A 13,299-nucleotide genomic window follows, 5' to 3' on the forward strand; every position below is an offset into this window, starting at 1 on the left:
GGGGAGAAGAGAAGGAGGAGGACGAGGAGGACGAGGACGAGGAGGACGAGGAGGAGGAAGAGGACTTACTTGTGGCACAGAAAACATACTCTGTGAGAAACAGTTATTTCAAAACATATCCAGGCTATGTCTGTAATACATAACCAGGTTCTGATCATTCACATATACTATACAAATATTAAATATAAAGTTTCAAATAATTTTCTCATTTTTATCAAAATCCATAGATAAAGGGAGAAGAAATGGAATGCATATGAAACATCTGGAGCCTTTACTCCCAGCACTCAGGAGACAGAGGCAGGGAGATATCTGTGAGTTCAAGAACAGCCTTGTCTACAGAGACAGGAGCAAACTAGCTAAGCAGGGGATAAAACGTGAGGGCTTGGTGCAAATACACACACACACACACAGAAGAAAAAAGACACACAGACACAAGTTACTAATTTTTATTTTAAAAAATATTTAAAATTTATTCATTTTTCTCTCTAAATGAAAAAAGACTAATCTTATTTTTTTAAAGATTTATTTTTCTATTTTATTTATATGAGCATACTGTAGCTGTCTTCAGACACACCAGAAGAGGGCATTGGATCAGATTATAGATGTTTGTGAGCTACCATGTGGTTCCTGGGAACTGAACTTAGGACCTCTGGAAGAGCAGCCAGTGCTCTTAACCTCTGAGTCGTCTCTCTAGTCCCCAGACTAATCTTTTAAGGAGAGGGAATCATTAACCCAAAATTTTTCTTATAATGAAGCAATCTGTTAGAATGAAGATGTTAGAAATATTTACTCCAAACTGTTGAAAACCAATAAGTCACTATTTAGCCAAGGCACTGACTGGCTTTAGGTTGACTAGAACCCTTTGGGAATCTTAGTACTAACAGAGGACAGATTCTTCCTTGTTTTCGCTAAGACCCTGGAAAAGGCCCATCCGTCTATACTGGAACCCAGAGAAGGGCTGGATTTAAAAACATGTACTATTTAGAGAAAATCCAATCACTCAAGGAATCGCACTTCTCTTGGGACTGCTATACCCAGGTAGATAGTCATGAATGTGAACTTAGTGCTGGGTTGGTGAGATGGACTGCCTTGCATGTCTGCAATCAGCCAGGTTCAGAGGTTCGAGTCTATTGGAGACTCACATAGCCTCACAGCACAACATCTTCCAAAGGGAAAGACTTAGTCCGTATCTGAGCAGGGGTGTGTGTATGTGTGTCTGTGCGCGCACGCGCGCATGTGTGTACACGTGTGTGTATATGTATGTAAGAGACTTATCTTGGAAGCTTCAGCTACTTAGAACACACATTCAGACTCCATGTCTTCTAAGACAACCTCTACTATGACGGTGGCCTTAGGATCCTCACTTCCATAAATCTGATTCCTTACCAAGGCCATGGAAGCTATCCACCAGGCTCAGCCACTATTGTCTCTCAGACCACTAGGTAGTTTCCTGTGCATCTCTGATCCACTTTTGCTTCTGTCTCAAAGTGAACGGTTTTGCTAGACATATCACAACAAACATTACCTCATTGATCACATTTAGGTGCTATTTCCAACGATACTCATTCAGCAATTATCATAAATTTGGGCTAAAAGTTCATCTAGCTGATCTCTAGCTCACACAACAATAACCAAGGTCTAACATCCAATATTCTAGACTGAAAGGAAAAGCTGGTGCTCTGGGTTCACTTTAAAATATCGCACGCCTGTATTCACATAGTTACTGCAAAGGCCAATTATCTTTCCATCTCTTCCCAGATGTGTTGCCATCTGGCTAATAAAACCAACTACTCAAACTTGAACATTCTATGTCCCATTCCAAAAGGTTAGCTATAAAATACTAAAACATAATTTTTAAGTCTTAAACATGTCCAAAGAGTTGTATAACTACCTCAGAACTGTCTAGCTTAAATTTCAGTTTAGTTTAGAGTTGGGAAATGAATCAGTAGATAGGGTGCTTGCTGTACAAGCATGAAAACTGGATTCAGATCGCCAGAACCCACATCAAAACCAAGCCAAACCAAACCAAGCCAAAACAAACTAAACCAAATCAACCAACCAACCAACCAAAACAAAACCAAACAAACAAAAACAAAAAACAAGAAACAGAGGGCAGGCATGGTGCCTACATATAATCCCAGCAATGGAGAGGCAAAGAAATCTAGCTTCATTAGCTGGAATCCATGAGCTCTGAGTTCATTAGCTGGAATCCATGAGCTCTGAGTTCAGCTGGAGACCTTGACTAATTAAAGAAGTAGAGAAAAACAAAAGGAGACACATGACTTCAACTTCTAGTCTCCTATGTACTTATACACATGTGCATGTACTCATGCAGACACAATACACAAAAGATACACACACACACAGACACACAAATTCATTTTCTTTCTTTCTTTTTCTACTGTTTGTATTTGTTCCACAGTTGCCAGGATTGACTTCACTTGATCAAACTGTGTTTTGACAAGATCCTGATTCTGCTTGAGCCCCAGCTTTTCTGTATTCTTATTAATTTGGGGCAAGGCATCCTGATAAACAACACATTTTCTTGCCATAGAGCACAGCCAAATCATTCCAATCATATGAATCAAAATCCTGAATAGTTATGAGCAATAACGTAAGATACTTGCTGCATTATGTCTACCTGACAGGGCTGTTGCAATCGCTTACAAATCATTGTTAAATGCAAAAGACAGCTAGAAAGCACAGGTCTCCGTTCAACCAAGAAGTGCTAAATATCTCCTAAATAAACCACTTATGCATATATCTGACCTCTTATCAGATCTGATGTTGCATCTTCAGTGTCTGTAATTTCATCATCAATCAATAACTAAGCTGCATATCATGTCTCTTGATAATCCAGTCCTACATGCTTCCTGAAGAGCACACAAATATCTTCCTCAACGCAGTGGACTATATTGACTAGACAGAAATACTGGAATTGATCATTGAGCATTACTGTATTCAGGAATTCAGCCCCCGGAGGACCATCTGCACAAATGAAGGCAATACTTTTACAAGAGATGCTAAAGCACCACTGAAATGAAAATGGGCCAGGCAGTAGTGGCTCACACCTTTAACCCCAGCACTTGGGAGGCAGAGGCAGGTAGATTTCTGAGTTCGAGGCCAGCCTGGTCTACAGAGTAAGCTCCAGGACAGCCAGGGCTATACAGAGAAACCCTGTCTCGAAAAACCAAAAAAACAAAAAAAAAAGAAATGAAAATGGAAGCATTGATTCCATGTGTGTCTCCATACCTCTGCTTTCCCATAATAAACACTGAGCTCATCAGACAGAATCTCTGCCTGGGAAACCTGTTGTGCTTATTCTCCAGGTCATTGCACCTCTGTGCTTGGCAGATTACTACCATATGCTCCAATAGGCACAGCCTTCTGCAGTAGCCTTTGGTGTTCCTGACTCAGTTTAGTTCTTTCATCTTTCAAGATGAAAGTATTTTCCTGGCCAGTGGGTTGAAGGTTCTGTAAGGAGAAACTGTTTGTACCTGGCTTAGTTGTGGTCTCTCACCATTGACTATAAACATTTTATAGCTCAAATTGTCCCAACAGTACAGATAGCAGGTCATCCACATGTTCAGGCCATTTTCAGGTAAAACACTGCTTTAACTAATTCATTATCTATAGAAACATTTTTCAATAATTATCACAGTATCTTACTGATATCAGTTCATACTCAGCACATGTAAGATGTACAACACAGTAGACCCTCTCATTGATTATAGTATTAACCTTCAATAGTATCTACAATGGATTCTGCCTTACACAGATGTCCCATTACGGATGAAATCTGATTTTATAAAGCTCTGAGGTTTATAAGTTTTTACATGACTAGTTATTCAAACATTATAATGTAAAGACTTTATTAGAAGACAAACATTTATTAAAAGCTTTCTTTACCAACTGGCTATGGTAGGAAAAGAATTACAGAGTGAAATGGCCACTCCTAGCTGTTGGAAATCACCAAAGTGAGTTTTTAAAGCAACTGTCATCAAACACATTGTCTGGCTCCTCTCCAGAATATAATTATTCACAAAGAAAATCGTGTAAGCTAAAGGATACCCGTTTGGGGACCAGAGTCAGAAATCAGTTGGTAGAGAGTTTGTTTAGCATGCATCTGTCTTGGTTTGAGCCCTAGAAGCTCATAAACCAGGTGAGGTGGTGCCCTCCTGTAATCTCAGCATTCAGGAGGGAGAGGCAGGAGGATCAAGGGTTCAAGATCATTCTTGGTTCCACAGTGGGTTCCAAGCCAGCCTGTGATACATGAGACCCTGTCCAAAGGAAGGGAATGGGGGAGGAAAAGTATGGGAGGATGATAGAGAGGGGGAGGAGAGAGGCGGGGAAGAAAACAGTTCTCATTAATCAGTATGAACCAATGTTCACGGAGCAACCCTTAGGTACAACAGGACTTCCAAAACAAAAGGCAAAATGTCAACATTTGAAGGTCAAGTTCGGAGAAATTCAAGTTCACCAAATACACTGCCAAGATGGGAAAGCTGACAGCTGCTCTGCTGAATATCAGGACATAGAAGCAGCCTCAGGAGGCACTGGGAGGATGCGGACTTCAACCAACCACGGCTTTGGTTAGTAACAGCAACAGGAGGAAAAGTATAAACTGCTCAAGTAAATGATACGGAAGTCAACACACTTTTGCAAACTCGGTCTCCTACGCTGCATAAGGATCTCAGTGAAGAGAAGACAGAGACAGAATACCTCCAGGAGCATAAAAAACTACACAGATGAAATCTCTAATTCTGGGTACAAGTGTGATTCTCTTCAGATATTGTGAAGCCCACTTAATTTAAATTGTGGTAAAAATGAAAAAAAAAAAGAATGTAACTAAGAATATGTGTTTAAGGTAACAACATTCAAAGCAGATTATTCCTGCTCCCAAAATAAGCATGTAAGACTAACCAAATAAAACAGACCATCCTTAAAATTCAGCCACTAAAGAGCACCCCAAAGCTATGACGGAATGTGGCTGGCACCTGTGATGTGTAGCTATGGAAACACACATCTTAAGAAAACTAGGACTTAAACTCAGTGCCTCAGTCATACTAGCCATAATTTAAGAGTTCAAAATGCCTCTTATGACTACTTGGGCATGGTGTGACCAGACTGACAGGACCGTCCTGTCGCCACAGCGAGCCTTGCTGCAGAATGTTCTAACAGAGTAGAATCTTGTTTTGTTACATTTAGGAAAAGGAGACTTGAGCTTTATAATGTGGTTAGCAAAACCAAGTCCTTAAGGTTAACAATGGTGCTGTAAAATGTGATAACACTCGACACCAAGGATAAGGGCAATCGGCCATCGCTGTAAGGGCTTGGAGAACAGTGCCCCAAATCTTTAAAAGGCTTATAAAAGAAACGCAAGATAGAATTTTATCTTTGAACTCTGTTTCCGTCACATTTGACAACTTCCCAGGCCTTTGAAACCTCGTCTTAGCATGGATCTATATTAAACATCATTAAGCTGATAAGTGGATATTTAATTAACATAATCTTACATTAAATAAATTTAATTTAAAAATGTAAGCCATGGCATTCAGTCTTGAATTTATTAGTATAATTCCAATTCAGTTTTAAAAGTGATCATAAAGTACTGCCAGCATTCTTAAGAGCCTATTTTATAAGTGAAATCTTAAGTCTTTAGCTAACTCATTGTGTATATTTAGCATATCGAATTTTAGAATTTAAAAGGCTCAATTATGGTCATCCAAAAAACTTTAAAGTAATAGTTAAGGTAGTTGCTTCAGTGACCACAAAATGGTTAAAGTAGGTTATGTCCTTAAGTACTTAAGAGTAGATTTGATGCAAAAAAAAAAAAAAAAATTATCCACTTCTTAAAAACAAATTAAAGGAAACATTCCCCATCAGGGCAATATGAACTAAACACTATTTGAAATGCAGAACCCACAAATGTTATTGACTTGGAGGCACAGGGCATTATCAACCAAATGGCCTCATCATCAGAAAATAATTAAGTCATCCATAGAAAGAAAGGGTTGGAGACCAAAGAGAAAACAAGACCTTTGAAGACAGGCATGGCGGTGAATAAAACAGAAAAAATATTCAGAATGATAACACGAATTGTAAGTAGGCAGTATCAATTATATAAAAGAAACCTTAGCTTCTGCCTCCCACCCCCCCCCTTCCTAAAGCACCACAAATGGGGGGGCGGGGTTCAGTTGGTAAAATGTTTGGAACACAAGCATGAGCATCTATCTATGTTCAGATTCTCAGTATCCACATAAAAGGTGGCACTTGTAACCCAGCACTGGAGATGTGGAGACAGGAAAACCCCTGGGACTTCCTGGCTCCAGGTTTAATGAGAACCTGCCTCAAAATTAACAACAACAACAAATTTTTAAAAAAAGGTGGAAAGCTATAGAGGAAAATACACATCTTTAAGCGCTCCATGTTTGTATATCTACATGCAGATGCACCTTAAAGGACAAATGGTTATGAACACACACATACACAGAAAGGGAAGAAAGGAGGGAGGGAAGGGGAGGCAATTAATCCAAGATCGATAGTAGGGGATAGAGAGGAAGTGGGTACCAGTATATCAATGTAAAGAGAAAGCTCAACTGGGGCTTAGGGGGCAATGCAAGGGCGTTTTAACTAGAATTTTGAACAGCTCCAAGCTGGTTGGAAGGGGTGTACAAAATGATTCTATAACACTGGCCTGCAGGCAAATCTATGGGGTTCTGTTGTGGGAAATATTAAAAAATAAATCCATCAAAGTACCCTAGTAAAATCAAGACTTTTGTCTTGTTTTTTTGTTTTGTTTTGTTTTTTGAGACAGGGTTTCTCTGTGTAGCCCTGACTGTCATGGAGCTCACTCTGTAGACCAGGCTGGTCTTGGACCCAGAAATCTGCCTGCCTCTGCCTCCCAAGAGCTGGGATTAAAGGCATGCACCACCACTACCCAGAAACAAGATTCTTAATGCTTAATCAACCAATCAGATTTATGTATCAATAATATCACAATTTACAAGGTGCCAATACAATAATTTCAGAGCCAATTGATAATGATAAAAGCTTTATCCTAATTTCTAATCTGTGAAATCATAGCTACTTGTGGCTGGAAAACACCACGAGGGTATACATCTGCAGCCATCTTGATTCTCACAGGCCTCCTCTGCACTAATGTAATTGGACAGGGAAAGTCCTTCGACAGGGTACTGTCTTGATTAATGAATGGTGTGGAAAGGCCCAGCTCACTGTGGGTGGTGCCACCCTCGTGGTCCAGAGTTGTATAGGAAAGCTGCACAAGCCATGGAAGAGGTCAGTAAGCAAGGCTCCCCAGTAGTCTCTGCTTTAGTTCCTGCCTCATGTTCCTGCCCTGGCTTTCTGCCATGAAAGACTGTGATGTTGAAGTGTGAGTGAAATAAAGCCTTTCCTCCCCAAATTGCTTTCTTTACAGAATTGGAAAATTAAACTGAGACAGAAATGAAGCAATCCACCATGGAAAAGGCTGGAAGAAGGTTGGAGTGGCCTGAGAGGCCTTGAGGGAGAGGACAGAGTATGATCAAAATCATATGAAAAATTTTAAATCAATGAATAAAAAAAAATGTTGGAGGATTTACATTTTTAAATATACTGCAGGTGGCTAGAGTAATGTAGTTTAATTATAAATAAGTTGTATGAAATAAATAACACAGTTATATAATAGTACATAATGGCTCCAGCTAAAGAAGAAACGGGCCCCAGCTGGAGAAGGTCCATCACTTTCACATGAGAGAGTTTCACTAATTATGCTATACATAAGTTTGATTTGGTTTAACTAAGACCCATCTCTGAGGAATTCATATGCCCAGTGGAATGCATATGAATTCCTCTGGAGAACACCCTGCCCACAGTCCCCTGAGGGACTGGGTAATCTTAGGGCAGCCAAGATGAAGATAAAATCAATGGAAGCCCAGGAGATGAGCAGGTCTATGGAACTTAAGAATAGAACAGGGCTGAGAACTTTCACAGACAGCTTCAAAGAGAAACTTGAAGATTAAAATACAAAAATGTTATTGCTGGCTGATAGCATATAGGTTTATTATTATTATTATTATTATTATTATTATTATTATTATTATTGTTGCATATACCATTAAACTCAGCACTGGAGAGGCAGATACAGGCAAATCTCTGAGTTCAAGGCCAGCCTGGTATAGATGGCAAGTTCTAGAATAGTCATGACTACACAGAGAAACTCTGTGTCAGGGGAAAAACAAGTTACCAGTGTGAATATTCCCACCAAGGATGAGAACTGAGGGTGGAGGATAAAAGGGAATAGTATGTGTACTTCAAAGAGAAAGAAACCATATGGCCTTGTAGATTAGGAGTAAGATGATAACAGGGCAGAAATATAGATGCATTATTTCTGAAAGAAAAGGAGATGTGGAGAGATGGGAAGTGAAGCAGGAGTAGCAAATGGGGCTGCCAATTAGCTACCTATGCCTATGTGACAGGGCTCCTTTTGCAGGTAAACTGCCTTCCAGTTTATGACTGAGATTCTGAAATTTGGTGTCCATAGAAGGCTTAATATACAGAGTATTCCCACTGGCTTCTAAGCAAGGAAAATGGTGGAAATTAACCTCTATTAAAGAACATTTCAAGTAAAGTAGGCAATTAAGAGAAAAGTCAATTTTCAGTTAATTACAGGGAAGAGTGGTGAAGAGTCTGCAGAAATATTAAAGACATCAGAGAATCTGACACCAACAGAAGGCAATGTGAGAACCAGGCTGGACTCCAAAAGCCAGAGAGGAAAGGGCCTAGGACTGATCCTAACAGCAACTCCACCCGCATCATTTGCATGTATAATGAAGGAGGCGGAGACAGATATAGACTAGCCCAGAGAGGAATTTTGTTGTAAGATAGACCTTCAGAGAGGTTTTTTTTTTCCCACTCCTGCATGCAGGGTGTCTCACTTGGAAAGCCACCTTGAGTAGTGACTACTGGGAATTCTGCATCATTCTAGGGTTGAGTTAGCAATCTAAGCTCTAAGCAAGCTCCTGGCTTCTGTTGGTCATTCCCATAGCATTAGATTTCCTAAGGAGGCCAGCTGAACCCACTTTTCTTTTACATTAGTTCAGAATCCAAGCCAGGAAAGAGGGCACTACTTACTGGTGAATCCCTTGAACAGTTCCTACACTAATGACTAAGATATGGGAGGGGTTGAAGAAGGAAGGAATTACCAGACAAGTAGTGACCGATCATTGTAATAAACATGAGCCACTTCCTGCAAACACTGAAGATGGGTTAAATAAAACATGCATGGAAGCCCCACTAAGGAAATTACTCTTAATTCACATACAAGGAGACAGAAGCACACACATGGGTCAATAGCCTGCCCACTGACTGTGGCAGGACATCAGTATTTGAAGATAGTGTCTCTCCAATGCACAGCCTCTTCAAAACTGCCCTGTTCCACTTCTTTCTAAGCTGAGCTTCCTACAAGAGGAAGAACCCACTACTGAGAAAAATAAACCACTTTATCTCATACAAATTTATAAATGATATGCAATTTCATTTTTTTTACATAACTGAAGATGAAAAAATGAAAAATTCTTTCATCTTTAGTTACACATATCTAATCATAGAAAGCACAAGTGAGTCCATATGGACACAAACATAGCATTTACACAGCATAAGCAAAGCTTGGGCTTCCATCTCTAGCACAAATGAACAGGACAGGTGGCTGATGCAGAGATAATTTCCAACTGGAGCTATAGAGAGAAGAGTGCATAGCATGGCACAATACATTCTTCCTAAGAAATAGAGGGGTTATAAGTTTTAATTTATGGGATCCAGTGGAACACAAATGTTCTAGCACATGGTACCTTTACTCATAAGAAAATCATTCAGGACAAATAATAGTGGATGATTTCTGTTCTCTGGCAGTTCCTGTATGGATTCCCAACATCTACTGAAACAGATCCACTCACCCACCCTTCTATATAATAGCCTACTTTTACCAGGGTCTTTTACTGGAGTCTACTTTTACCAGGGTCTATAGAGACTAAGAAACAAATCATTCTACTTAGTCTTACTGACAATCAAGTGTGTTGGATACAGATAGTACACCTTGGCAAAGATCAGAGGGGGCAAAGTAATTTGTTCAAGTTCAGAAAATAAATAGCAAAGTGCAAGAATCCAATTCGGGATCATTTGGTTTTAAGGTTATGCATATTCATCACGTGATACAACCAAATTTAAGGCTTTTCACCAACATTCCTCTTTGGAACTATCACTCTTGACAATATGTTCTTTTGTAAGTATCCCCTTAACTTACTGCCAATTAGAAACTGTCTGTCAGCTACTGAGTATGACCTTAAAATGGGCTTGAATTCCAAAAATGGTACCGCTCTGACTCTGGGTAATTTGTCAATGCTGTTTCCTTGTCAGACCCCTGATCCTCATGTCCATACTTAACTGAATTTTACTTTCACCCAAAGCACAACTGAATCATCACTTCTACATGTTAGTGTCTATAAGAGGCAACTAATCTCAATAAATATATTTTCAAATTGGACATAGACACTTGATGGAGCAAATTAGATCCAATACCAAGGTTTAAAGAAATCTACACCCAAATTCTGGCTTTTATCTTATTAGCTCAATCTTAATATTCATTAAATTTCTCATATGGAAGTCCTGACCTTCTACTTTACCAGGATTTTTTTCAAGAATACTCATGTGCCACTTAACAACAGAAACATGTTCCGAGAAGCCATCAGATCTCTACAGTATAAGTTAAGTAGTTGTGTGAAACCAACTACTGTACATAAAGTGATGGGTTAAGTTAGTACACAGTGCAAGACTACTAAGAAAAGTAATTTTTCTAAATGGGCAGGATGGGACTTGTATGCAATGACAGAACACTCTGCATGAAGGATGATGAAGAGTTAAGGGCCAGGGCCTGAGAGAGATAGTTCACAGATTAGGAGCACCTAGTCCTCTTGCAGAGAACCCAGGTTGGTTCTCAATATCTACACGGCAGCTCCCAGTTGCCCATGACTTCAGTTCTGGGGGATTCGACATTCTCTTTCACCTTCATGGGCTACTACACACATGGCATATATACATTTACAAAGGTTATATACATGTACATAATTACAAAGGAAATTTTGGTGCTGTTTTTGTTTTAAACAAAGCATTAAAGGCCAACCTTGCCTACACAAGAAACTCATGGTCAGCCTGGGCTCTGGGACACCTTCTCTGTGTAAAATGAATGCCTTTAATTCCTGCACTTGAGTGGCAAAGGCGGGCAGATTACTCTGAGTTTAAAGTTAGTTTGGTCATGTAGTGATTTCAAAGTCACCCAGTACTACTACCTTGTCTCGAATAGATGGATGGATGGTTGATAGATAGATAGATAGATAGATAGATAGATAGATAGATAGATAGATAGATAGGTAGGTAGATAGACAGAGCTCTAATCATCCTAACACAGTATAAGATATACATTATAATGATAAACACTTAGCAATTAGCAAGTGTCAGTGGCATTATCATCCCTACCATTGTATGATTTAAAACATGACTATTAGTTTCCTGGGACAAATAGCATTAGGTATAAATGAGGCGAAAACTTCTAACTACATATTTATTCTTTTGGTTGTGCTGAGGATTGAACCAAAGACAGTTAAATTCTCTACTGTTAAGTGTATCTTCAGTGCCAACTGGCAAGAAAACAGACTTTGGATTTCAATCTTAAACAAACTCTGATAGAGTTGAACTAATCCTTTCTCTTTGTGATAGACCCAAATCTACACACACACACACACACACATATATGTTTGTGTGTATATACATATATATATATGATACACACACATTCATACACACACACATGCACGCACATGCACACACATTTTATTTTGATATTAAGTGGTCTGACCTGATGCTAGCAGATTTTGCTTTCAAATCATTCCATCTTTGGTTCATGTCATCCAGTCGATGCTGAAGCATTGTCGCCTCCTCAGAATTCCCCAGAGCTTTTACCATCTTCTGCCGGTTTCCATCGATGCTTTTAAATATGTCATTGTGGGCATCAATTTCTGCCTGGATGTCCTAAAGAGAAAAGCAAAGAAATGATGCAAGTGCTAACGGTCACTGGAGGGCACACTGCAGCATCTCTACATGAACAGTTATGTTTGGATGTGCAGAAGAACTGTTTCCAATCAAAAGACTTTATTTTACCATCAGTAATATATAACAAAGCCTAGTGCTCCTACAGTCCGAACATTGAAAATAACAGCCTTTAAATCTCTAATACATCGATTCCCTGTGTCCTAAAAGCAGAATTTATAACAATCTAAATTCACGCACCGTCCTGTTTGATGTTAGTATTTTAGAGGGAGTGGACAGTTTTTAAAAATTTATTACTATTATAAATCACTGAATTTTACTTAACATTCAGTGAGATTATTTCTTCCTACCCTTTACACATGGCCAAAGCAAGGTACCATGTAATCTGTGCTGTGTTTTGCATTTTGACAAACTTACTGTCCCTCTGCCTGGCATTTTAATCTCATAGAACTTATTCTTTAAAACCTTTGAAGAATATTCACATATATGTTTACCTTCACTAAGAAATAATAAGGGAAAAATAATTTTTCTTCTATTAAATAGAAAATGAAAGTTAATACTGAAATTACTTGCAGAATGTAAGGAAGAACAAACTTGTTATAGCATCTATCCTAAGAACATGAATGCATAAATACACTCAACTAATTTTTTTCAAGTTATATGTATTTATATAAAAAGACAAGCATGTTACAATGGTGAAAAAGTCAAAATAATATAATCTTCATCTGAAGAGGTTATAGGAAAATCTAGGATTTCTCTTGTGAGTATTTCCCTGAATTTTGAAAAGTTTCTACAAACTCAAATAGGTAGACATTATAATTTTAAAGAAATGTAGAATTTCTGATCAATAATCAATCTTTTCCCCTACTCTCTGAATACTGCTTTTGTATCAACTTAGGTGTTATTTTTTTATCCTGAATTAATCAGAAGCAACCTAATGGTAATTTACTGATATGATGGTCACTAAGAATGAACACATGGTTAAGAAAGTATCAACCGGGGCTGGTGAGATGGCTCAGCGGGTAAGAGAACTGACTGCTCTTCAAGAGGTCCTGAGTTCAAATCCCAGCAACCACATGATGGCTCACAACCATCCATAAGGAGATCTAACCATCCATAAGGAGATCTGGCACCCTCTTCTAGAGTGTCTGAAGACAGCTACAGTGTACTTACATATAATAAATAAATAAATCTTAAAAA

General features: G+C 38.9%; 1 protein-coding gene across 11 annotated transcripts in view; it reads right to left on the minus strand.

Moving 5' to 3' along the window:
- Utrn (utrophin) overlaps positions 1-13,299 on the minus strand; it is a 509,106-nt gene that overhangs the window by 163,064 nt on the left and 332,743 nt on the right. For all 11 annotated transcript variants that reach the window (XM_031380393.1, XM_031380398.1, XM_031380394.1 and 8 more), the window contains one exon: positions 11,909-12,081. In XM_031380393.1, the coding sequence (XP_031236253.1) occupies positions 11,909-12,081 (173 nt within the window). The remainder of the gene's footprint in view (positions 1-11,908; positions 12,082-13,299) is intronic.

This window comes from Mastomys coucha, unplaced genomic scaffold (assembly GCF_008632895.1).
Source record: "Mastomys coucha isolate ucsf_1 unplaced genomic scaffold, UCSF_Mcou_1 pScaffold2, whole genome shotgun sequence".
NCBI lineage: Eukaryota > Metazoa > Chordata > Mammalia > Rodentia > Muridae > Mastomys > Mastomys coucha.